Source organism: Grammomys surdaster, unplaced genomic scaffold (genome assembly GCF_004785775.1).
Source record: "Grammomys surdaster isolate TR1022 unplaced genomic scaffold, NIH_TR_1.0 126198, whole genome shotgun sequence".
Taxonomy (NCBI): domain Eukaryota; kingdom Metazoa; phylum Chordata; class Mammalia; order Rodentia; family Muridae; genus Grammomys; species Grammomys surdaster.
In genome coordinates this window covers 6,791,248-6,819,118 of record NW_021621003.1, presented here as the reverse complement: position 1 = coordinate 6,819,118, position 27,871 = coordinate 6,791,248, and the positions used below count along the sequence as shown (strand labels likewise).

Below are 27,871 nucleotides of genomic sequence, written 5' to 3'. Positions count from 1 at the left end.
GAGGGAGGAAAAAAAGAGGTGAGGGGGACATGCTTTTAATCCTAGCACTGGGGAGACAGACAGGCAGAACTCTGAATTCAAGACCAATTCATCCTACACAGTGAGGTCCAGGCCATCGAGGCTTCATAGTAAAACCCTGTCTATAAAATAGAATATTTGAGAGCGACAAAACACTCTTCAAATTTGATTAATGAATAACAGTGATTAAAACACATGTTCACAATTAACCAATTACTCAAAATTCTTTTAGAATAATATGAACTAAATTCCTGTTCAGTTAACAAACTGCTCTCACATCCATTACACACTGAATCTTTACCACAGCCCCATGGGAGGCTGAGCAGCTGACACCTTCACTTCCAAGCTGCAAAACTCAAGATGCCCAAGAGGGTCCCAGGCACGCAGTGTTGGTGTTTGGGGAAGAAGTACTAAGTGCCTGGTAGTGCACAGTGCATGCATGTGTGTGTGTATTTATTCCTCAAAACAGTGCATTGTGAAGGAATAAGCTTCAGTGAATGAGAAAGCTAGGAAACATTTGAGTCCAAATCTGTGTCTGAAGTCCTCATTCTTTCCAACACTGGAGTTTTAAGTCTCATTATCTGCATTGTTTTTTGTTTTTGGAAGCACATGGACACCTGTAATATAGTTTAAAAGAAAAACCACAGCGCAGGCAAGCCTGCCTGGAGGAGCTGGACAAAGAAGACAAAAGCCATTTAAGCTGGCATAAAGGTCAGACACATGGCAGACAACCAGCCACATGGGAAGGGGAGATGCTTTAGAAAAAAAGCAAAATCAAAATATTGGGGAGAAAGCCCAAAGTGTTAAAGAAAACATCTTAAATAGAGGCAGAAAAAAATAAAAGTTGGGTTTTCTGAATAATTCAGAAAAGCAGGAGACTTCCTGTGCTTCGAATGGCTGTAGCCCACAACCTTCTGCCTTTCTGGGGGTTTGTTGCTGTTGCTGCTGATGCTAATTGTTTGTTTTTCTGGTTTGGTCTTTTGTTTTGTTTTGTTTTGTTTTGTTTTGTTGAGTTTTTTTGTTTTTTTTGTTTTTAATCTCACTGAGAGATGGCTCAGCGATTAAGAGCACTGACTGTTCTTCCAGAGGTCCTGAGTTCAATTTCCAGCAACCACATGGCAGCTCATAACCATCTGTAATAGGATTCAATGCCCTCTTCTGGTGTGTCTGAAGGCAGCTACAGTGTACTCATATACATTAAATAAATAAATAAATAAATAAATAAATAAATAAATAAATATTGTTTTTAAAAAAATCTCTTTAATAGAAAAAAAGAATCTTTGAACAATGTAATAAATACTATTTACTTGCTTTGGATTTTCCAAGTAATCAGCTTTTACAACCTTAAACTGACGCTGAACTATTAAGTTATGTTCTCTTCTGTGCCCCTCAGCCAGAGGGCTCTGCATATGTGTTTGCATGCATGTTATGCTAATAGATGGTGAAAACAGAAAAAAAAAAACTTCATACTTTATGAAATTTTCTGAAAAGGCTGGATAAAGCAAGCTAGCATTAGGTACAAGCCTCCATCCCATCATTTGAGGAACTGCTGTGAGTTCAAGGCCAGCCTGGGCTTCATAACAAGATCCAGTTTTTAAAACACTTTTTTTTTTAATTAAATGAGTGTGACTTTTCTACAAGGGCTGGGGCATGTAGCTCTGTGGTGGTGGGAGGTATCTGCCCTGTACGTATCCATCCTGCCCTGGGTTCCATTCCTCATAATGGGAAGGAGAAAGGGAAGGAAAACAGAAACAGGCAACATGGGCACACACATAGACCATTTTCCTCCCCTCCCCAGAGAAGTTCAACAAAAGCTAGAATCACAGACTTATACAGCCCAGCACAACTCCCAATATGATTTCTCTGTATTAACAGAAAGGGAAGGTAAGCCTGTAAAACATTACAGTAAATGCTGAGCTAATCTTTCTAAGAAAGCTAGCTAGGAGCGGGGCAGTGGTGGTGCACGCCTTTAATCCCAGCACTTGGGAGGCAGAGACAGGCAGATTTCTGAGTTTGAGGCCAGCCTGGTCTACAGAGTGAGTTCCAGGACAGCCAGGACTACACAGAGAAACCCTGTCTCGAAAAACCAAAAAAAAAAAAAAAAAAAAAAAAAAGAAAGCTAGCTAGGTGTGGTCTTGTACACCTATAGTCCTAGCACTAGATAGTTTTAGTCCAGCTTGGGCTACAAATCAAAAGCCTGCCTCAAAAAAGAGGGGTTGGGGTGGGGAGGGGAGGGTGGCTGATTTATCAGAGCTTTCTTTCCAATTTGTTTTCTCTCATTGCTAGTTTTTTGTTCCCCAACTTCCTGGCTATACTTTGGTTCCAAAATTAGATACCTCAGTTATGCAGCTAGATAGAAGGAAGAAATAAGCAATGGAAACAGCTATTTTTTTTTTCAATCTCCTCAAAGAGATGCTGTGGAAAGACAGAAACTAAATAAACTTTCTCTTAATATTATCCAAATATTTTCTTAACTAAACATGTGTGATAAGGAAGAAGGCTGCTTTACCACTTGTCTTTTGCTTTTGAAATAATACTGACCATTATTTAAAAATTCAAACAATGCAAAAAGGTATAAAGTTCAAACTCCTCTAAAATCTTAGCAGTCACCAAGTTTGACCCAATGAATATATAAATATCCATGCATACGTGCTTGAGTTCGTGTGTGCCACCAAGTTTGACCCAATGAATATATAAATATCCATGCACACATGCTTGAGTTTGTGTGTGCGGAGTGTGTGTATGTGTGTGTGGAGTGTGTGTATGTGTGTGTGGAGTGTGTGTGTGTGTGTATATATGATGTGGGTGCACATACAAGCATTTGTATGTGTGAGTGGGTACATGTGTGCCACAAATGTGTGTGGAGGTCAAAGGACAACCTTAGTGTTGGTCCTTGCATTCAACTTGCTGGAGACAAGGAACTCTTTTTTGTTCATGACTCCATATGCTAGCCTCGCTGGCCTGAGAATCCCAGGGATTCTCCTGTCTCTGCCTACCATTTCCCCTGAGGAGCACATATGACAGACATATCCTACTATGACTGGCTTTCACATGAATTCTGGGGATTCAGCTCAAGTCCACATAATTATGTGGCAAGTGCTTTCTCTGCTGAGCTACTTCCCAAGCTCCACATGCATTTTTTTAAGATTTATTTTTATTATTTGTAATTATGTGTGGCTATGTGTGTTGTATCTGGGTATGTGCACATGAGTGCAGGTGCCCATGAAGATCAGAGGCATCAGATCCCCTGGAGACAGAATTACAGACACATGTGAGCCATATGCCATGGGTTCTGGGAAACAAAGTGCAGTCCTCTGGAAGAGCCTTTAAGAGCTCAGCAGTCCTACATCCTAGAGCTGTCCTACATCCCATCCCTCGGCCTACTCTCTCTTTCTTTCTTCCTTTCTTCCTTCCTTCCTTTCTTTCTTTCTTTCTTTCTTTCTTTCTTTCTTTCTTTCTCTCTTTCTTTCTTTCCTTTTTATATGTGATCTTAAAAAAGCATCTATAATTGATTTCATTTCCTGAATACTGTACCATGATACTGAAAAGAAGAGTGAGCAAAAGTTAACCTGGGGAGTGAGTTCTCGGGCTGTCTTCACAGATGCCTGAATGCCTTCCACTGTGGATTTATTGGCAGTACCAACAGCAGCTGCCTTCTCCGCTGTGGCTCCAAGCCTTCCTGAATGGTTCTCAAAGTTGGCTGCCCTCTCGTCAAATACCTTGAGAAAAAAAAATAAAGACATCAAGAAAATGTATTTTCATATAATACATTGAGAAACCTGAGGAAAGGTCTTTTTAATCTGATTCTGCAACTACTCAAAGATCTTATTAATAAGACAGTAGTCAAATGGCAAATCTTGACCTTTATGTATTTCCTCAGAGGTTCAGCTTTGAGCATCATATACATGCACAAAGAGGCACATCCCCGAATCTTCATTTAAACCTACTTACCTAGAACACACACGGGACTATATACTTTGCAACAAGTTCACCAAATGTGAAGACTAAATAATTTCATTCCCCAAAGGCAGTCTTACTTTGCAGAGGACAGACAAGTGGGTGCATTACAATTCCCAAGTATCCAGAGTCCTTACCTGGCTTCAGCCTCCTCTCATGTATCCCATTACCATTAATGTTGTAAAAACTCTGCCCTTGACCTCAATGGAGAAAAAACGATAGCTCATACTCATACAAGACAGAACATAGAATGCAAAAATGGGTGAGTTTATTAGTTCTAAATGCAAAACCATCTACTTAACTTTTTAGTTGGTTCTCCGAATCATTTAAAAAGTTAACTTTTCCTTCCCTTATGGATATGAGAAACTGTACATTAGCAAAACAAACAAACAAACAAAACAAAACAAAAAAACTAACTTAAAATGACAAAAAGGTTTCTATTTGTTTGAGTGACATTAGGATTGATACCTGGAAAAACAAGCTATATCAGACAGCACTGGATCAGGTTTATGCTACATACAAAGCCTGCCAGGAGCTTGGCAGAATACTTCCTTTTTGTTTTTTTTAAATCCTATTGATGATATTTGAGAGTACCACTTCCTTACTTGTATCCAACTCTGACTCAGGTTTTGTAGTTCGACAGCAAGCTCCATTCTTGTTCCAATGTTCTACATCCACCATCTGAGGTCCCTTGATCCATCCTGACCTTTTGTTTTGACTCAGCTTCCTAGCTAGGCAGTGTTGACACATGCCATTAATCCCAGCACTTGGGAGACAGAAGCAGGCAGATCTCTGAGTTTGAGGTCAGCCTAGTCTACAAAGTGAGTTCTAGAAAAGCCAGGGCTGTTACCCAGAGAAACTATGTCTTGATTAAAAACAAAAATGAAGGAAAAGGACAGAAAAAGAAATGAAAGAAAGACAAAAATAGAGAATATGAATAGCATCTAAAGAGATTCCCTTTCTGGGAAACCCAGAAACAGGTATTTGTAATAAGGGTGTCAGTATGTGAAATAGCAGAGGTACACAGCAATCTTATGGGTGTAAAAGGAGAGGCACTTAACCCATTTAGAAAGCAAAGAAAAAGCATGAAGTCCTGGATCTGATCACCAAATCCTACAAGCCAGCTGTTATGGCACAATCTATTAGTCCAGCCCTGAGTCTGATCAGGAGCTCAAGGCTATCCTCAGACTCCAAAGTTAGCCTGGGGTACATGACAACAAACATTACAAAAAAGCCATATCACAAAGCTTTATCCTGATGCCCACTGATAGGATCAGGAGAAGATCAGGGTTGGATGAACTTTTCCTCTTCCCCAATTAGTGATTTAATGAATGATTCAAAGACAGCAGAGCTAAGCAACCATTTAGGGAGTAGAGAACAAGAATAGGATTTTAAACTAGCGATATGACAGGATTCAAAATGATTTGTGATGTAAAGTTACTATGCCTCAGTTATCTGTTGATGTAAAGGGCTAGGAAAAGACATTGGAAACAAACAATTTCAAAGAGAACCTCATCATATGCTTAGGAACCTATAAAGCACCTAGAATCTAGATTCTAAATGGACAGGACAAGCAGAGAGCTGAAATTCAGAAGTCTGGGACGAAAAAGTAGCAAATCACTCTAGTGTAAGGAGACTCTGAACTCAACCACCTCCTAACCTCTGCCAGAAAGAGAACGGAGAGTCACTAAGAAGCAAGAACACAACATTTACCCAAAATTTTACACCCTGGGTAGCCCTCCAAACTTTTCTCCTCTGCTACTAATTAAAGGCTACAAAAGCCCACACTTCTTGTCCTAGGTTCTTTCAGATGTTGTGTGACAGAGCCTAGACATCAAGACACTGCGAAGTTCTCTCCAAGAGTTCCATTCAGCATCTATCGTGACTGACACTACTTAGGGAACTGGGCCTCAATTACTGACAAAGCAAAGCCCTGCCCACATGGAACTTTCATGATAATATGAGCCAGACATACCAACAAAGAGACAATGCTGTGTGTGTGTGCTGTGTGTGTGTGTGTGTTGTTCTGTTTGAAACAAGATCTCACATAGCTTAGGCTAGCTATGTAGTCAAGAATGACCTTGAATTTCTAATCCTTCTGTCCCTACCTCCTGAGCGCTGGGATTCCCAGTCACCAGGTTTTGCAGGGCTGGAGTCTTTGTGCACGATAAGCAAGTACTCGACAAAGTGAGCTATAGCCCCAGCCCATCAAACATCAACAACTTCTAAGAAGAAAAGTAGGATATGGATATTAAGAACTCTCAGGGATGAGGAGTGGGGGTTTTTATGCATAGTCACACAAGAGTGAGATTTCAATAGAAAGGTGAAGAGAGTGAATAAATATAATTTGTGGAAAGAAAAGCAAGTGTCAAGGGCTTGAGAGTAGAACGTACACACATTCAAGGAACACCACAGGTATTTAAAATCAATGTGAATAGGGGAACATGAAGAGGGTGAATAGTGTCATTGTGAGGTCGAGAAGGTAGACAGGGGCCAGACTTCAGAAGTAAAGCCACTTGTTTACGTCCCATCTCTTTGCAGTTTTGCTTTCAACAGCTTTACATTAAAAGAGCTATAGTAGCTTGATATAGTGGTACACATCTATAATCTTAATATTTGGGAGATGGAGACGGAAGGAGTAAGACAAGTTCAAGGCCAGCCTGGGATACATAAATAAGACCTTGTCTCAAAAAAACAAAACAACAACAACAAAAAAAAACAAAAAAAAACCAATACAACACATTGAGAGTACCTACATAATAAAAATCCAAGCAACATTTATTTACAAATCATGCCTTTTGGGTTCTATCCTGAAGAGTTAGCTTACCAGCACATCACTGGCCTGCTATTCACTGTAATGATTCTGGCTTCACAAGGGGGACAAGGGGAGGTCACCAGAAGAGTTTACACAGAATTATTACATCAAATGAGTTTAAAGAATTGTCCTGAGTTATGTTGAGTCTACAGTGTGGTTCAGAAAGCTGTGGCTGGAGTAACCCTGACCCCTCATTTCTTCCTGACTGCAGTGATGCCTTCCCATGAGAACAACAACCAAGAAAAGCACTGAGAGGCCAGTTTTTTGAACAAACACCAAAGACACTTCCATGTCATGCTTCTTGACATGTATTGAAAAGCAGCTCCACTTGCTGTAATCTAAGGGCCACACAGACGACAACATTCACTTAAAGACAGACACAGGCAACACACTTGGTGAACTAGAACACTCTCCTCTTTTGCACTTTATCTTTTGTCCACACGTACCCTCTATACTTCAGATACCTACCTCTTCCCTATTGGGCGCATCAGGAGGAGCAGTGGCCGCCACTGCCAACAGCTTGATGGGAGTTGTAGTATCACTGAACACATCAGACACCTCTTGAGTCATAGCTTCCTGCATCTGGGCTTTAAGATCCTAAAAAATATTGTTTACAAATATAAATTTATAGCAATATCCACAAGGGACACCTGCTATCATACCCTACTCCACTGACCCATTCATTCATTCTTTCATTCATTTACTTCATAACCATTTCTTGAACATCAAATGTGTACAAAGCACAGATCTGACTCCTTTCTCGATGGACTCTATGAAACAACAGAACCTCAGGGCTGAGCACAGAGCAGGCTGTGAGGTGAAACAGAGTTCTCAGGCCAGGCCTGGTGATGACTGTATTAATTACTTAGAAAGCTCATTACCAAATTTCTATAGTTCATTATCTTAAAAGAAATAAAAAATGGGAATAACATTTATAGAGAAGCTCAATAACCTCCAGATACATGTGTATAATTGCTGAAATCAGAAAGTTGTGCCATGAAGATTGACAAGAGTTCAAGGCCAGCCTGGGCTACAGAGTGAGATACCCTATCTACATAGACATTGACTGAATAAGAGTAAACTGATATCTGCATAATCATGACAGACTCTTAATTAAATGTGAGTTAGAAAAACAGTAATTGTTGCCACTTGGCTTTCTCCTAATAAACTCTGATTTTCTATTATACTTGTCTCATTTTAATTTTCCCTAAACCCAAGAATCTCAAGCCTCAGGCCAAGGAGGGGTAGCTCAGTCAGTAAAGTGCTTGCCTTGCCACATGAGAACCTGTATGTGAGCTCCAAAACTCCCATTAACAATGCTGGCACTGGAGAGGTGCTGACAGGCAGATCCCTGGGGCTCACTGGCTGCCGAGCCTACCCTACTCTGCAAGTCCCAGAACAATGAGATGCCTTGTCTCAAAACATAAGGGTTGATGGTGCCTGACACCTGAGTTATCCTCTGACCTCGGCATGCTTGCACACACACCACACAAAAGTCTCTTCTGTCTGTTGTTTCTCAACACTAAGACATCAGAAAGCATACCAAGGAAGGTCTACCTTTAAGGAGTCCTGAAGCTGAGATGCAAGTGCTCTTGCCTGAGGACTCTCCCCCTCCCCTCGGGCAGCCAGGTCAGCCAGCTGAGCTGTTAGCTGGTCTACTCGGTCACACTTGGCAAGAAGATCTTGGCGATAAGGTCCCATCATGACATTGGCCAGCCGATGCCCTTCAGCCACAAGTCCACGGATGGCAGCCTGACCTAAACCAAAAAGAAAAACACTGAAGTTTACACAGACCCAGGGAGACAACAGTGTTGCCATTCCAGGTGATTTTAGATAGCAGTTAATAGGGGTACGGGGTTCCCTGACGAAATATAACTGGTTGGAAATACAGAAAAGTTTAAAGAGAACACACTATGCATCTGGGATTGGACCCAGAGCCTCACATAAATCTAATACTGACCTACACCCAAGCCTAACTTGTATTCCTTGACTCCTAATCTTTGCAATGAGCAGTACCCATTTACTAGATACCTTTTTAAAGCATGGTCTAGGGACGGGAAGTGTAGGATAATGGCAAACTACTTGCCTAGCACTATAAAAGCAACAAAAACAAAAATATAACCTAAAAATGTAGGTTATATATTTACTTTATTTTATTATCTTTATTTTTATTTTATGTACATTAGTATTTTGCCTGCATGTATATCTGTGTGAGGATGTCAGATCCCCTGGAACTGGAGTCATAGACAGCTGTGAGCTGCCATGTAGGTGCTGCACATTGAACCTGGATCCTCAGGAAGAGCAGAAGCCCAGTGCTCTTAACCGCTGAGCCATCTCTCTAGCCAGTTACATTTTATTACATTAACCATAACTATCTGACTGCTTGCTAATTATTATCGAATATTCATATTGTTTACATACATTCTGATAGTAACTTAGAAATGAATTAATAGAAAAAAAAAACGCTCCTAAAAACCAAACTGTAGACCCAATAGGTATGAAGATTTTAACTGCACTATGCATAGAACACGAGATTCAGTGTTTATGTCATTTCATTCCTATACCCAGTTATGCATCTGCCGAGTTCTCTAGCCCTTCACTGACACCAGACATCACTAATTTAAACACTCATCTTATGGAATGAACGTAGGAAAGGAGAGTATTATCTTTCAGCCTTAGCAAATGTGCTAGGCAATCATAAAACAAATTATGTACATTTTTCTTAAAATCAAACTTTTAGGTTATACAATCTTCAACTTTCAGCTAGGCATTGTGGCGTGCACCTTTAATCCTAGTACTCAGGAGGCAGAGACAGATGGATCTCTCTAAGTTCAAAGCTAGCCTGGCCTAGATAGTGAGTTCTAGGATACCCAGAGCTACACAGAGACCATGTCTCAAAAAAACAAACAAACAAACAAAACAACAACATCAAAAATATTTAAACTTTTACAGGATGCTGTGAGGACATTATATACCTTTTACTGTCATTTTCAAATATATATATATGCTTAATTGGGTACTTGGTAAGGACTATAAAAACAGAAATACTACAGAATGAAAATATATATAGGATTGATAATAATTACTTCAAAGCTTCAATTATAAAGCTCTTTCTGTTTATCCATAGCAAAGTTATTTACTCATTAATACTTCTCAATTAAATCATAGAGATCTTACAGGCCACATCTGGAAATGGAACCATACTGAAAAGTGACTTCCTGGTGGCTGAGAACCCTTTCAGCACCTTGTCACCAATCATTAAGTAACTGTGGCAGTGACCTGAACATCTGCACTGAGACCAGGCCTTACCAACTCCACGGTCATCTACTGTAGGATTGTCAATCCATCGCTGCGCCTGTTCAATCTTGCCCTCGAGATGGACAGCTGCCTTGGCAGGTCTGCTGTTAGCCACAGCCCTGTTGGTTTTGGTCTGCAGGTTCTGTAGTGCCGTTGCCACTTGTTTAGCCAAGGCTCGAGCCTCTGGGGAGTCTCCTTTCCCCCTAAAAAAGTAAAGATGACCATCCAGCTATAATTTACATTGTAGACAAGATTTACGTTGAGATAATTTAGTTGTTAATAACATGTTAATGAGACTGAAAATTGCTGATTACCAAATTGATTTGAAATGAATGTTTTATTTAGCCCATAAATATGAAAACAGTCTAAATTCACATTATTTTCTCCTAGCTTGAGTCAGTCTTTACAGTTATACCAAGTTACGTTAGCTGAGCTTACTCACCGCTAGATTGCCTGCACTCTCACCCTGCCATTTGTAAACTCACAAATGCCCTGTGGAACTAGGTGTGCCTAGACAGCCATGTTAGTAGTGGAAGCAGTATCAGTAATAACACAACTAGTAATGATGCTATATTTGAGTCCTAATTTTTCCAGGTATGCTACAAGCTCTCCCTTTTCATCACTTAATCCTCACATCAACCCTATGAGGTAAAGAACAGTACTAACCAAAACACGAAACCGATGCGCAAAGGTGAATAAGATCCCATTATTTAATTCAATGGAGTCAGGGTTCAAATCCAGCCCTCTTAGTTTAGAAAGCTCACTTTTCTATTTGGTTTTGATTGAGACAGGGTTTCTCTGTGTAGCCCTGGCTGTCCTGGAACTTGCTCTGTAAACCAAGCTGGCCGCCAACTCACAGAGTCCTACCTGTCTCTGCCTCCCAAGAGCTGAAATTAAAGGTGTGTGCCACCACCCAGCTTAGCATGCTTACTTTTAAACTACCACCTATATCACCATATGGAAGTACCATATAACCCCATTCTCTGCCATAACTGATTGAACTGGGTGGTTTTCTGTTAAAAAACAACACACCTGCAGTCACAAATTACACTTAATTAGATTCTAGTGTTTCTTAAAGTACCGTGTGAATAAAAGGTACCTGGGACTTTATTTTTAGATTCAGATAGTTAAATCCATCATCAAAAGAGTCTAAGTGGATAAAGGACCTCCATATAAAACCAGATACACTGAAACTAATAGAAGAGAAGGTGGGGAAGAGCCTCGAATACTTGGGCACAGGGGAAAAGTTCCTGAACAGAACACCAATGGCATATGCTCTAGGATCAAGAATTGACAAATGGGACTTCATAAAATTGCAAAGTTTCTGTAAGGCAAAGGACACTGTCAATAGGACAAAATGACAACCAACAAATTGGAAAAAGATCTCTACCAATCCTTCATCTGATAGAGGGCTAATATCCAATATATACAAAGAACCCAAGAAATTAGACTCCAGACAACCAAATAACCCTATTAAAAAATGGGGTATAGAGCTTAACGAAGAATTTTCAACGGAGGAAACTCGAAATGCTGAGAAGCACCTAAAGAAATGTTCAGTATCCTTAGTCGTCAGGGAACTGCAAATCAAAACAACCCTGAGATTCCATCTCACACCAGTCAGAATGGCTAAGATTAAAAACTCAGGTGATAGTAGATGCTGGCGAGGGTGTGGAGAAAGAGGAACACTCCTCCATTGTTGGTGGGACTGCAAGATGGTGCAACCACTTTGGAAATCAGTGTGGTGGTTCCTCAGAAAATTGGACATAGCATTACCTGAGGATCCAGCTATACCACTCCTAGGCATATACCCAGAAGATGCTCGAACATATAACAAGGACACATGCTCAACTATGTTCATAGCAGCCTTATTTATAATAGTCAGGATCTGGAAAGAACCCAGATGTCCTTCAACTGAGGAATGGATTCAAAAAATGTGGTATATTTACACAATGGAGTATTACTCAGCTATTAAAAACAATGAATTCGAGAGGTTCCTAGGTAAATGGATGGAACTAGAAATTATCACCCTGAGTGAAGTAAGCCAATCACAAAATAACACACATGGTATTCACTCACTGATTATTGGATATTAGCCCAGAACCTTGAAATGCCCAAGATGCAACTCACAGGCCACATGAAGCTCATGAAGAAGGAAGACCAAGTGGGGGTGATTCAGTCCTTCTTAGAAGGAGCAACAAAATACTAAAGGGAGCAAATATGGAAACAAAGTGAGGGACAGAAACTGAAGGAGGGGCTGTCTGAAGTCTATTCCACCTGAGCATCCATCCCATGTGCAGTCACCAAAGGTAGATGCTGATGTGAAAGTCAGGAAGTGCATGCTGACAAGAGCCTGATATAGATGTCTCCTCAGACGTCTGCAAGAGTCTGACATATTCAGAGGCAGATGCTCACAACTAGCCATTGAACTGATCATGGGGTTCCCAATGAAGGAGTTAAGAGTGAAGACCATTGGAGCTGAAAGGGTTTGTGGCCCCATGAGGAGAGCAACAATACCAACCAACCACAGACAGCTCCCAGGGTCTAAACCACCAGCTTGGGAGCACTTAGGGAGGGATCCATGGCTTCAGCTGAATATGTAAGAGCGGAGGGCCCTGCTGGGCATAGGTGGGAGAAGAGGTCCTTGACCTCATGAAGGCTGGATGCCCCAGGGCATGGGAATTTGAGGGTGGGGAGATGGGAGTGGGGAGGTAGGTAGGGGTTACATCTGCAGAGAAGAAGGAGGAGGAATGAGGGGATAGGGGGTTCCTGGGTGGGTGGGGGATGGGGTAAGGGGACAATATATGAAATGTGAATAAAACATCCAATAAAAAAAAAGAAAAGAAAAAAAAAGAGACCCTGATAAATTATGTCTAGGATAAGGTAATGGTCCACATTTTAAACAAAATTTGCAGATAATCTTTGGTCCATACATACTTCAGAACAATTTTCAGTCAACCAGCAGAGGATCCAGGACTGGAAAATCATGTTAGATCTGAAGCCTGGTAGGTCAAACCAAAGGAAGCACCCTCGAGCAAAGTAAACAAAAGGAGTGAACAGACATACAGGACCCATTTGTCAGCTAAGACACCGAAAGGACATGATAGTGTCTAGTGACTTCTAGTGACTTGGCCACAGTTCAGGCTGGCCTTCCATTAGTTGCCTCTATGTATTTTCAATAACCCTTTACTTTGTACTTGATCTAATTCCTTGCAGCCTAAGAACCTGAACAAGTGTATTGACACAGAAATAAAAAATAGAAAATTAAAAAAACAGAAACAACAACAACAAAAACAAAACCATATTAGTCTCAAGAACAGAAACTGTCCCAAAAGAACTAACTCCAAAAATGTGACTCTGACCATTTAAGAAAAGGAAAAGATGGGGCTGAGATGGCTCAGCAGTTACGAGCACTGACTGCTCTTTCAGAGGGCTCAAGATCAATTCCCAGCATCCACATGGTGGCTCACAACTGTCTGTAACCCAATTCCAGGGGATTCTATGCCTTCTTCTGACCTCTGTAAGCACCAGAATGCATGTGATGCCCAAACACCCATACAACATAAAGTAAGTAACAATTTAAGAAAGAAAAAAGAAAATACAAAGAATGCGGTCAAATTTATACCTTGAGATCACTCAGTCACAGAAAAGTACCTTCATCTGGCTTATCTATAAAGATGAAAATACAATGCTGGGTAGTGGTGGCACATGTCTTTAATCCTAGCACTTGGGAGGCAGAGGCAGCCGATCTCTGAGTTTGAGGTCACCCTGGTCTGCAGAGGGTTCCAGGACAACCAGGGCTACACAGAGAAACTTTATCTCAGGAGGGAGAGAAAAAAAAATTAAACATCTGGTAAAATGACTCATTTTAAAATTTTCCTTATTATTTTAAATATCTCTAGCCTCCCTCTTACAAAGTTAGATACACCATGTTTACCACGGTTTTCACATGACTAGGGCTGCTTCTGGGTATTTGTGTACGTCTGTTTATGTTACAAAGATAAGCATGATGAGGGCATTCAAGACCACACATGAAGGTCTACTGTTATCACCATTACCAGTAGTTATCTCTTGGTCATCTAAAAAACATTCTGAGTATCTATGTAATACACTGTGTTAGGTCCTAGGAATTCACAGCCTCTGCCTTTCTGCTTTCTTAGCCAGCAATGCCCTCGTTGTCAGGATTCTAATGAATCTCTTACTTTGGGAGGATAAAAATAGGCATTTTTCTCACAGAAGAACAGAAATAGAACATCTAAGTTAAGTGGAAAAAATGGAATATTCCCAGATGTGTGACTTTGGTTATCCTTGGAAAACAGTGCTGCAGGACTGGGGTAGAAAAGAGCCACTTCTTTCCCATCATTACCTCTGGAACTTTGGTGAGGACAGGTTGAGAGGGTCTGGCAAGAGGAATCCAGCCACTCTACTACTCCCCTGACCAAGATCAGTCCTCCTCTAGCTCTCAGAAGGCCGTCCTCCTGGACAAAGTAATCATTCTGGAGAGATACACATGGAGCAGTGAAGGAAGACAAGGGCACCAACCTTAGACACCAGATGGGCCGGCCAGACGGCCAGACCACCCTCCTCACATCCTACTGTAGAATGTTTTAGGAAATGGTGCTGCTTTGGTTTGTTTTGGTTTGGCTAGATTTCTTCAAATAAAATTTGAATTTATGGTCTTACATCAAATTCATGATGGAACCACAGGAGAACTTGAATTTCTGATCTTCTCTCTACCTCCCAATTTCTGGGATTATAGATATCTTCCACCACGTCTTGTTTTATGAAATGCTGGTAACCAAACTCAGCCCCTACACAAGAACTCTACCGATTAAGCTGTATCCCTAGCCCATGGGGCTGTTGTTGCTGTTATTTTAAAGAGAGCAATACATTTGTCAGAACAAAGGAATAACTCTTTTCTACATAATCAAGGTAGGTGTGATGAAAGCCTTCAGGAGAGGAAGCTGTGGCAAGGATGTTATTATAGGAACAATCATCCAGGAAATGTAATTTAAGAATCCTTTATGTAATTGCTACTTAAGAAATAACACTGCTGGGAAGGGAGAAAGTGCCTTCTTACAATTCCTGTCTCACTCACACACACACACAGGAGTCTTTTCACAGCTAACTAAAAAATCATTTTCTTTGTGTCGAGGACAGACTTGTAACAAACAGAATATAACAAGAAAAATTATACCTTAAAAATGATAAAAATAGAGCTTAAACATGAGTTCTCAGAAGGCTAAATATATTCATTTAAAACCATTTGATCAGCAACAAATCAGTAAAATTCAATCACATTACTGTACATTGTACAACATCTGTACATCAGATATTACAGAGGCAACATCTGACCTAGCCATGTCACAAACCTATGTAGCCTATGCGTTTAATATGCATTATGTCTGAGGTAAGGTCCAAAGCTGTGCATGCTGGGGATTAGATATGCATACACCTAACCTATGGGGAGTTAACTCCCCATGCTCCTAGAGTAAAATAAGAGAGGGAGAGGGAGTGGGGCGTGAAATGAATAGACACTAGCATGAAACTAAGATGTCAGATACGTACTGTCTTCGCAAGTCTCCTAATTTAGAGGTCAGAGCAGCTATCTCTCCAAGGGAGCGGAGGATGTCATCCCTCTCCTTGGGATCATCACATAATTCTGCAATCTTCCGAGCTTCAGCCAAAGCCCCTCGAATCTGTTCTTCTCCTTCAGGTCCACCATTTGGATCTGCCAGCCAATTCTATACACCAAAATAGACAATGTAATCTACCCAGGAACCACACTTAAACTTATCCATCAGAAATGTCTCTAAAGTAGTCACACTGCATACTGGCATTTGGTTTTTAGAGTGCTATTCTAATCATTTTATGAAGGTTATTAGCTCAGGTAAGATCAAGTCACTCTTTTCTTCCCTAGGTACCATCATGTCATATTCCTCCAGCACCCCAAATACTAAGGATCAAACCTAGCCATACACTCTTACCACTGAGCTATACTTCTAGCCATGTTGATTTCCATTAAAATAAAGTTCCCAGGCTGGGGTTTTAGCTTAATAGTACAGTGCTTGACCAACATGCATGCACAAGGCCCTGAGTTTGATATCCAAACTGAAAGAAAAAAGGTAAATAACAATAAAAAGGAATAAAATATCTTCAAAGTTTTATCCCATCTTTGAACTATGAGACATTTTTTCCAAAGTTTTTAAGTATTTGTACTTGTTAAATACTTTAAAAATCTTTTATATAGAAAGAATCTGAAATTTGAATGCCACTATGACCTAATACAGTTGTTGAGGTTTTGTCTTTTACTGTCTATCATAATGCTAAGTGCAGACCCCCCAAGACCTGGAGTCTGCACATGGATGCTAGCGACCCTGCCCCTAGTTAACTATGGTTAGTAAATAAAGATGACAACAGCCAGTAGCTGGGCAGAAGGGACATAGGTTGAGGTTTTGTGGGCTTGGGGAAGGAGGACCACGAGGAGAAGGAGAAAGGAGCTGATATGAAGTAGAAGAAAAATGTACAGGAGAGGAGAAAGGAAGCCACTATGGGATAAGGGTCAAGAGCCTGTGACTCTAGGGCTGCCCAATTAGAGTTAAGAATAGCCCCGATGGAACATAGTAAATAATAATTAATAACTCGGGGTTATCAATAGGAAAGTAGAGTCTAACAGCATGGGGGCTTGGCAGCTGCCCAGCTAATGTGCTGCATCAGGCTTATTAAAAACATAACGGCTGTGTGTGTTTTTTATCCAGGAACTCAATAACCAAAGGCGGGGTTGAAACCCTGGGCTAGGATTTTTAATATTTCTTACTACATACAGTAGAGAATTCTAAGACAGAGACCTGTTTAAAAATCTAGGATTCTGTCATACTCAGATCTTTTAACTACTCGAAGTACAGAAAATTAAGATCTTTAGCTCAAAATACAGACAAACATGAGTCTACATCTATGGTGGGATGGGAGGAATAGCACAGGACACTGCTGGGAATCGGTTATCACTTATAAGATAAGGAGCATCCATTATCTGCCCACAGTAGAGGATGACAAAGTCATCGCAGAAGAGATTCAGGACATATAAGAACCCTTCTCTTCCTCTTGCCATCCTGATCCTCCTGAGAACCACGCTTACCTGGGCAGCATCAATCTTCTTTGCAATACTCTGCTTTGAGTTCGTCATGGCTTCCAGCTTCCGAGCTGCATTTTCCACTTTCGCAGTAAGCACATCAAGCCCCTGAGACACTTGCTGGGCCTTCTGCATAGCCACTGGTGAGGCTCCTTGTCCTCTACTCAGAACAACAGACACAGTCATTACATCCTCTTAAATACTTAATAAAAATATTCATTTATGTGTCATTTTTATTAACATGTGTCTATTTCCCCAATAAGCTCAGACAGCACAAGAAAACAGAAAGAAAGGAAAACATCCAAACCACATACTTTTTCTTTTGCTTTGAAAAACAGTTTTATTTTGTTTTGTTTTTAAAGACCAGGGCTTATCTAACTGTAGCTGGCTCAGAACACCACATCTTGCAGCTTCTTTTCTCAAGTGCTAGAATTATAAACCTGCACGGCTGTGTCCAACTCACATTAGCTTCAAGGAACTATTTAACTACTTGGAAGCCAGGCCAGCAAATTTTGATGATAATTATTCTTGATTATATAACCAAATATAAACTTCAGTGGGAACAGTAAGATGGAGATCTTACTGTTATAGAGGACCTTGCTACTATAGTCATGTGTGTTTTAGAAATGAGTAGCCTGTTAGCTTGTCTTACTTATGGGGAATCATACATTGAAATTACTTGAGAACATAGTGTGTATACAGTATGAGCAAGGATTGAAACCTATTAGATCTATTTTTATAACGCTTGACTTTTGGCCCCTTTGGAATGTGTGTTCTAATGTTTAACATTCTTGGGCTTCAGAGTTTGTTTGGTTTAGGGGATTTGGTGGTGGTGGTTGTTGTTGCTGTTGTTGTTGTTGCTGTTGTTGTTTGGAGACAAAATCTGCCTATATAAAACTGGCTGGCATAGAACTCATTATTTGGACCAGGCTGGTTTCAAACTCTCAAATATCCACCTGTCTGTGCCTCCCAAGTACAGAAGTTAAAGGAGTGTGTCACCACACCTCACCACTTCTCTTTCTTATTTATAAAATTAAAGTGATATAAAGTGAAAGGTTGATAGCAATACAGCATTTGCCCTGTATTAGTTATTTATTATTTAACAGAGTGATTAAAAGTATCAAGAAAATATACTTGGAAATATGCTCTTAGTTCAGGATTAGACTGTTTGCCTAGACTGCATCAGAGTTTGATGGCCAGCACTGGGAAGAAAAAAAAAGAAACTGTAATGATAATATACAGGGCTGAAGTATGGTTCTCAGTTGTAGACAGCTTGCTTGAATTTGTGAGGTCCATAGTTCAGCCTCAGCCCAAAGGGGGTTGGGGGTGGGGAACAGAAAGGAAAGAAAAATATGGGAAAGAAAGAAAAAAGAAAATATACTTGAAAGTATGTTGAGAATACAAGTTTATAAATTACTAATATAACTAAACTACCATCACTGCTATGTTGAACCTAATGATAACCGTGACATGTATCACCCATTACCTGCAAGTGGCAATGCAGGCTAGTACTGAGAGATTAAAAGAGCACACTGGTTCCCATGAAGTCTTCAAAGATGCATGCATTTCCCTTGCTCAGAAACAGTATTCTGCTACTGCAAAAAAATGGTAGGACTTAGTAGACACTTGATTCCTTGAACAGACTTTCCAGGCCAGAAAGTAAGACTTGCCATCTTTTTACAAACTTTGATTATTTGTAGCCACCTAGGCTAATAAGTTTAATCACAGGTGTGACAGTTTCATCCTTTTACAGAATGGCATGATTGAATGAGTTTAGGATAAACTCCAAAACATCCTTGCTTCGCATAATAGTAAAATGAGTCTATTATTATCTATCTTAAAATTTTTTTTGAGATGGCATTTATTCTTATTTGATGTGTATAGGTATTTTGCCCATATGTATGTCCATGCACTATGTACATGCAGTGTCTGCAGAGGGCATCAAATCTTCTGGAACTAGAGCTACTGATAGTTGGAAGTTACCATATGGGTGCTAGGAACCGAACCCAGGTACTCTGGAAGAGCAGCCACCACTGAGTCCCATGTGTATTTTTTTCTGTGTGTATGTGTACACATACAGGTTTGTGTCCATGTGTATATGCCAGTGTCTGGGTGTTGTTTCTCAGCTGCCATCCTCCTTGTTTAATGAGACTGGGTCTCTTGGCAGTCTAGAACTTGCTGATTATACTAAGACTGGCTTGGCCTGGAATATGACTGTCTCTACCTCCTTGGACTAGAATTATAGATCCCAGAGTGTCATAAGATCTGACTTTTTAGCAGATTCTAAAGATCTTATTTGGCAACTACTTTACTGGCTGAACAATGTACCTAACCCTTTTGCCCTCTTTTTAAATCCATCCATACCAACACTGTAGGTAGTAAGATTCATAAACATACTGCCAGTTGCCTCATATATGAAATCTCCCTACAACCTAACAAGAAAATGGAATGAAGACTGAGGAAACACTAAGCATGGTTTAATTAATCATGAGGAATATTTCTGATATATGAATCTAACTGTGAAAAGGTAAAAATATATATGAGCTAAATTCAAACTAAAAAGTTTATTGAGGCCAGCGAGGCAGTGGTGGTGCACGACTTTGATCCTGCCACTCAGGAGGCAGAGGCGGATCTCTATGGGTTTGAGGCCAGTCTGGTCTACAAAGTGAGTTCCAGGACATCCAAGACTACACAGAGAAACCCTGTCTCAAAAAACCAAACTAAACAACAATAACAACAACAACAAAAAAAAAACAGAACAAAACAAAATAGAACAAAAAAATTTTTATTGAGTCTTACAGGGTTAAAAATGTATTCACAAAATCTAGACACTTGAATGAATACCAATGAAGAAGCATTACTGTGCTTTACCCATCAAAATGATAAAACAGCTAGCTGAGCACATTTAAAACAAACAAACAATGGGAAGACAGCTTTCTAATATTTTATCATGAAAGGATAATGCAGGCTCCAGTGTGAGGCAGGACCAGTTACTCATCCCTGTCCCAGCCTTTTCTCTTAACAGATTAATGGTCTCTCCCATACAACTACCTCATTCTTTTGCTTATATTCACAGCTGTGTTTTTGAGAATTCCAAGTGAAAATTGCCTGCCACACTGTGAAAGGGATGCAGAACCAAAGAGCCAACAATGAAAAATTAAAAGAGCCAAGAATCTTGTCAAACTGCATTGGCATTTTTCCAAATGGGAACAAAACTTTTTTGTCCCTTCTACAAAGTTCTTGCCATGCTTCCGGCAAGAAAGGATGCTCTTCAGTAGGAAACAAGGCTCAGTGAGGCCCATGAGACTGCATGAAGCTGTTCCCTCTCCCAGTGGGACACACACTCGGAAGGAAGGCCATGGGGCTTCTATTGGTAAAACACATCTACAACTCCACAAAACAATCCCTAATATTATAAAGGTACCTGCATTGTTTTAGGTAGAGATGAATGGCTTTATAAGAATTCAAAATTTCATGTGGTTCAAAAAAAGTACTTTTGTAATCTATAGTTAGCTTGGATACACACTTTGGATCACGTAGCATGCTGAGGTTTGTTTCTGTGCCCTGAAGTATATGGTATGCTGTGTACCCCAATGATCAAGGAGTTTCAGAACATTCTCAGAGCAAAAGCAAATCTCATCTACTCTAGGCACTTCAGCACAATTCAATCCTCTCAATGTCTATAAATATATTCATTAACTCCACAGATGAGTATTTTTTTAAAGATTTATTTATTTATTTTTTATATATGAGTCCACTGTAGCTGTCTTCAGACACACCAGAAGAGGGCATCGGATCCTATTGCAGATGGTTGTGAGCCACCATGTGGTTGCTGGGATTTGAACTCAGGACCTCTGGAAGAGCAGTCAGTGCTCTTAACCACTAAGCCATCTCTCCAGCCCAGATGAGTATTTTTTTAATCTACATTATATTGCGTCTTTTCAATAGCAAACTAAGTATACTTATTTAGGGGTAGGTGTTCTGAAAACAAAGATTTGAGAAGAGTAAAAGGAAAGTTAAAACAAATTATAAGGGCCTGTGAGATGGTTCAGAGTACAGATGTACACACAAGAATAATAATAAAATATTAACAATTTTAAAAATAAATGTTAACACAAAATGAAAAAAACAGTATCTCGTGGTAGTGGGTTGGGCCTAATGCTGCTTGTATTATAATGTTAATTTTGGTCCCCAAAACTGGTTACGGGAGTGTAACCTACACTGAGGGACCCTGCCCCCAGTTGGTTCTGATTGGTAAGTAAAGATGCCAGTGGCCAATGGCTAAGCAGAGTAGACAGAGGTGGGACTTTTAGGATTCCCAGGCTTGGGACAGAGAGGAAGGAGGAAGATGGAGATCCACCGTGCTGGGATAAGAAGAAGGAGAGGAGAGCCGCCATGCCTGTGAAGAGTGGAGGACAGGGAGGTATAAACAGCATGTGAGGGAGCTGGGAGAGTGTGGCCCAATTAGGGTCTGGGTCCAGCTCTGGGTCCAGCGCAGCCAAGGTAGAATATAGAATTTAGTAAGTAATAACTCAGGCTTATTGGCCGGTGGTGAATTAACCACATGGAGGTTAGAAAGTGGCCCAGCTGTTGCACTGTTTAAGGCAACAAAATATCAAAATATAAAGGCTGAATGTGTATCTTTCATTTAGGAGCATAAAACATTGGGGCAGGTGGCAGGAATGTGCCACCAGGATTTATATATATAAAAATATTGCTGTACATATACAGGCCTTCAATTCAATAGACATATAAGGATGACACTAAAATCTGGTCCTCCTGCCTCCACCTCCTGAGTTCCAGAGATTCAAGGCACCCTCTCCTTGCTGGTTAATGGGTTCCAGGAACTAAGCCCAGAGCTGTATATATATTAAGCATGAATTGTCTCAACTGGGCTACATTTCCAACCCTACTGGAGTTTTCTATCTACCCACCCTTCTTCATCCTTCTTTTATAAAAGATAACTAATTTGGTCAGAGTTCAACTCTGCCCCATATAGATCATAAAGACAAAAAACAATTATATAATATTTTCTAACTTTATTAGACTTCAAATATTTTAAAGCTCTATTATCAGCAAAAGACAGTTCAATAAAATTGGCGTGGACCTGCATCCTGCATCGCCTCATCAGGAGTCAGCTGTTCAGGACTGGTTTGAGAAAAGTGGAGGAACCTTACCTGGCTCGGAGGTCAGCAACTTGGTCAGTCATCTGCCCTAGCATTTTGCAGGTTCCTAGGATCTCCCTTCGTTCCTTGCCTGCACAAAGTTCACCAACTTTTCCAGCTTCATCTAAGATCTGCCTGATGGCCTGCTCACCAGCGTCCCCTAAAATAGTGAGATAGTCAATATCTACACTGTGGGCACATGAATTATCCAGAGAGAGCGCTTCACAAGTCATTCCATTCATGAAGGAATACATGACCTGACAGCTACAGCCACACACTGCCTCACAATCATCAGGTGAGGTTTAACCACAGGCCCAGAGAAGCAAGATATGTTGCACCATATCTGCTTGGAGATATGAAGTGGCTTTGCCATATGTACGTGAACAATGAAAAATAGTCTCATAATTGAACAGGACTTAGGACCGCCAACTTCCATTAGGCTTTTCACATTTGTTCAAACAATCTAAAGTGGAATAAATATTAAATTAGAAAAGCCATAAAGCCAAAGACCTTGTTGGGTCTTACCTTTATATATTCAACTTTACATCTTACATTCTTTTTTTTTTTCTTTTTTCTTTTCGAGACAGGGTTTCTCTGTGTGGCCCTGGCTGTCCTGGAACTCACTTTGTAGACCAGGCTGGCCTCGAACTCAGAAATCTGCCTGCCTCTGCCTCCCAAGTGCTGGGATCGAAGGCGTGCGCCATCACTGCCCAGCTACATCTTACATTCTTAATATCACTATACAATCTATTTAATTAGATACTTTGCTGACATAAATGGTAGTATGCCCAACTGGAACTAGCAAAAGAGGGTGTTTATTCAGAATAATAACCTTTCTGAATCAGGGAATGGGTGAAGCAGTAACTTTACAAAGAACATCAGCTTAGCTCAGTTTATTTATTCACAGTGAGAGATGAGAGATAAGTTCTGGGCCTTCACCTTTAAGACCTGGGATGTTTCAATTTCTCAGAACTATGGTAGGATGCTAGTCACCTCAGGATGGTGAGATTATGGAAGCATTCCCTCCATTCCTTCATTTGCTGGTATTTTAACTGTTTATTGTTCAGAAAATAACTGGAGAGTTACCTGGGGAGGCATTGGGGTCACGGAGCCAACCTTTGGCCTGGTTCAGTTTGGAGTCTATGGACGCCAGCGCTCTCTTCATGGCTTCAGTGTCCTTTGGAAGAGAAATGCCACAGTTCTTGTGTTTTGTATCATGGTCTCTCCATTTTTACAGAGAAGCAGTTATAGCACTAACACACAACAGCTCAGGTAGTCCTACAACAGCTTTAAATAATCTCACCACACCACAAGTCTTGTGTCTGTCAAAATGCAACATCTTGCATGCAAATCTTCAGTTAATTCTATTCTGCCTCCTGGTGTCTCCATTGCTAAAACTGCAAAAGCTTTAAAAAACTGCTCAAGCCAAAAAAAAAAAAAAAAAAAAAAGTCTAATGTCTTCAGCAGGAAGAAGTCCTGCTGCCTCATTCTTCATTATCAGCCTTCCCGCTGGTCAACATCCACTGAGAAACCTTGTAGAGCCTCAACACCAAGTGGAAGCCTTGCCGGAGCCCTCCCTGCTTTAGGCAAGCCTTACTAGTATGTGGGGCCACAAAGCACAGTCCTTTTATCTCTTATTTTGAAATGCACACACACACAAACACTGGATGGTATTTCATTATGTTTAATAAATCAAAAAACTCGGAGTTACTCATTGGAAAAAAATAAACAGTATTTATGTAACCATTTTGTTTTAGTCCTCAAAATAAACCACTAAAAGTTTTACAAGAAGAAAGCACGCTGCTGGCCTTCCCTGCTGCTCCTCCTTCTCGTCCTTAGATCCCTCGCCAGCCTAGTAAATGATGTCAGTATACTGCACATAACCAGTGCTCACGACGATGGGCAGAAAACTAACGTGGAACCTACTAGAATGTCACTAGAAAACAATCAACTAAGAGAAAAAATTGAGACAAGGTCTCTTTACATAGCTCTGGCAGGACAAAACTTGCTGTGTCAACCAGGCTGGCCTTGTTGACATAAAAATTTTCTGATTAAGTATGTGCGATGACTCCTAGCTTAATTTATAATACAGAAAAAAAAAACCCAAATAACAATGAAACAAATATCCATGTGCCAATCTTTAGAAGTGGGAGATTGTACAGCTTCTCTCTCTCTCTCTCTCTCTCTCTCTCTGTGTGTCACTGTTTCCTCACCTCCCACTTTCTGAACCTCCACCCAGTTCTCCTCATTTTCCCACCTCCAAGGGTATAACTCTGTAGCCCTACTTCCCTGGTCTGCCTGCCTCTGCTGCTGCCTCCCAACTTCTGGGATAAAGGGTATGTACTACATCTGGCCCTAGACTGGCCCTCTCTATTTAACATCTTAAAAAACAGTCTATCTTCTTTTTTTCACCAGAGGACTGACTCTCAGAGAGTCAACCCATCAAAACATAATGCTAACCTCTAAAATTCTACGCAGGCCTTTATCCCTAAACTTTCTTCAGTTCCCAGTCCTACAGGGGTTGTGCCATCAAGCTTCCACAAGGGGGCACTGAGCACATCCCTACTTCCAAGTCAGAGTCATCACTATAACACTAAAAGAACAGGCAACGTTCACCAGGCTGAAAACTTAGCAGCAGCTGAACCCTAATGCTTCCGAAATATCTACTCAAATGATGGACTCTCTGCTTTAGGATTCCCTTTTCTCTCATCTAAAAAGATAGTGTGCTCTCATCCTAACTTTATTCTCAACCACAGCAACAGAAAAGTGAACTATGCTACTGGGTGGTGGGGTGGGGTGAAAAGTTACCAAGTTATATGAATTACGATAGCTACCACTGTTAGGCAGTATCAGGAAAACCTAGTCCAAAATCCACTCATAATTGCACTTGATAATAGTGCTTAAATCTGTTGTTTCTTTCCTCCGCTGTGTTACTTTGTTGTACAATAATTTATACAAAAAAATTTGCCCCCAGAGTTGAATTCCAAATGAGAAAGGTCTAAATGGATATCTTTTTAAGACTCTCAGGTAACTCCTAACCTCAAAAAACTGGATAGCTTTCAGTATTTACCTACTGTAAGTTATAAGATTTCACAATTTGTCTAAATGTATATTTGTTTATAACATAAGCTTTTTCTTGAGAAATATGTGCCTACCTTGGAAAAGAGAAATTGTGTCAGTGTAAAATGTAAAATTCTGTTAATAAACATCCCTGTAATACTATTATTTCTGGTGAGAAAGCTAATAGACACTAACATTTCAAAATCTAAATTCCAAAGAACAGAACATAGTATCAGAAAGTCAGACATATTTTAGCACTAATCTAGCAGTAATGGTTACTAGTTAGGAAGGTAATCAATTTCCTACACGGTACATAATGCCTTAGCCACTTTCCCCTTCAATTACTTTATTGAATCTCAAGTTGAAATGTAATTTTGTCTTACAAATTAAGAAACAAGGACTTAGGACCATTTGACCTTAAGCTTGCTGAATCCAACCTCTTATTTTATATCACATGAAACTCAATTTCTTTTTCTTTTTTTCCCCAAGAAAGTTGCCAAACTTTCGACACCAGTCAGCAGATCTCCACCTTGTTAGTATGGGCTCTGGCTAACACTTCACTAAAGAGAAGCTCCAGAACTCAAACTTACAGTCTGTGCTAACATAAACGACTGCTTTTATTCTCCAACGTTCCTAAATGGTCTGAAACACAATGCAAAAACAAGCTTTGCTCTAATCAGCATCCTCAAAAATCATTTCTTTTTTCTCTAGTAAACTCAACAGCCCCTTCACGATGAAGAAAGACTGTGATTCTCAGGAAGAGGACAATTTTCTTCTGAGTAGCTCTGACAACACCAGGAAATTAAAATTAGCAGATGCTTGTTTCCCCTACACTGAGCCAGGGGCAAATATGGAAGGAAGCTGCAATTTTTTTTAATGTATTTGGATGTTTTCCCTGCACATATGTTTATGCACTGTGTGCGTGTCTGGTGCCTATGGAGACCAGAAGAGGGCATCAGATCTCCTGGTATTGGAGTTACAAACAGTGCTGAGCTGCCATGTGGGTGCTGGGAATTGAACAGGGGTCTTCAGGAAGAGTAGACAATGTTCTGAACCACTAGGCTATCCCTCCAGTCCTGAAGCTGCATTTAAAAACCTGGGAATTGCAGTTAGTTTCTAGGTTGGTTTTGTTTGCTGCTGCTGCTGCTGCTGCTGCTGCTGCTGCTGCTGTTATATTCTTCCATATTATTACTTGTGTATGTGAGTGAATGACAATGTACTACAGCATACGTGTGAAGGTCAGAGGACAGTTCACTGGAGTCAATGCTCTCTGACAATGTGGGTTCCAGGGATCAAACTTAAATCACCAGACCAGCAGACACGTGCATTCATCCTCTGAGTCATTCTATCCCTCTGTTTTTAAAACATGTGATTTACACAGTTATAAAAATTTATAACAGTTACTTAAAAGACCTTAAATTCTTTTTTGAGCAGAGCTGCTAATAATCACTTAAACACATTACAGTTTAGTCACTGCTATTAAAAACAAATGTATTTATAGACACATACTTTTTGTCTCCAAAGAATCTCACATATATTTTTAAAGGGCATCCTGTCTTGAGCAATGAAAATGCACTAGCAGCAGAAACAATATAAACAGATTCCACAAGCACTAAGACTAGAAGTCAGTTTGAAGAAATACGTGCATGTGTGTGTATGTGTGTGTGTGTGTGTGTGTGTGTATGTATGTGTATGGTAAAAATAATTACAATCTGTAGTCAGCCATACTGTGTCCCACAAAGCATTTTGTTAAGCCCTGTCATATAAGTATTTGGAAAAGGAAAGAAAATACTGTACTTTTAACTTCTCCATAAAAATTCAAATTTGGGAAAAGAAAAAAGTCAACATTAATTTCCACTGTGGTCTTTATTGTTGTACTTTGGGGTATTTATTTTGTTTCTGTTTTACTGATATAATGTCTATCAAGTAGCCCAGACTGGACTGGAACTCACTATGTAGACCAGGCTGGCCTTAAACTTAAGATCCTCCTACCTTTGTTTCCTGAGTGCTTGGAATTACAATTATTTGCCACCATGCCAGGCCCCAAATTGTTTTTAGTGTGTGGTGTGTGTGTGTGTGTGTGTGTGTGTGTGTGTGTGTGTTGCTCAAGATCAAAACTTCAGTGTTCTAGCAATCTCTACCATATACTAAAGGTGGAAGGACATCCAAAACAAAAACAAAGAACATTTTGGCAAACAAAGAATTGACAGACTTTTAAAATTTAATACACATTCAGGCCTCAAGAATACCTGTGAGATTACTGAGATTCTCCCTGAAGGCAATCAAGAGTAATCACAATTAGAAAAGTGGAGTTCAGTACTCTAGAGGCAGAAGCAGGAGGATTTCTATAAGTTCTAAGCCCACCTGGTCTACATAGAAAGTTCCAGGACAACCAGCCAGGACTCTGTCGATAATAATAATAATAATTTGGAA

At 40.2% G+C, this 27,871-nt stretch overlaps 1 protein-coding gene across 2 annotated transcripts in view; it reads right to left on the bottom strand.

The window, feature by feature from the left end:
* Positions 1 to 27,871, bottom strand: part of Vcl (vinculin) — a 97,487-nt gene that overhangs the window by 13,778 nt on the left and 55,838 nt on the right. For both annotated transcript variants that reach the window (XM_028758557.1, XM_028758558.1), the window contains exons 7-14: positions 23,465 to 23,555; positions 22,391 to 22,538; positions 17,220 to 17,373; positions 15,653 to 15,828; positions 10,100 to 10,290; positions 8,348 to 8,547; positions 7,259 to 7,387; positions 3,588 to 3,737 (exon numbers count right to left, since the gene is read on the bottom strand). In XM_028758557.1, coding sequence (XP_028614390.1) covers positions 3,588 to 3,737; positions 7,259 to 7,387; positions 8,348 to 8,547; positions 10,100 to 10,290; positions 15,653 to 15,828; positions 17,220 to 17,373; positions 22,391 to 22,538; positions 23,465 to 23,555 — 1,239 coding nt within the window. The remainder of the gene's footprint in view (positions 1 to 3,587; positions 3,738 to 7,258; positions 7,388 to 8,347; positions 8,548 to 10,099; positions 10,291 to 15,652; positions 15,829 to 17,219; positions 17,374 to 22,390; positions 22,539 to 23,464; positions 23,556 to 27,871) is intronic.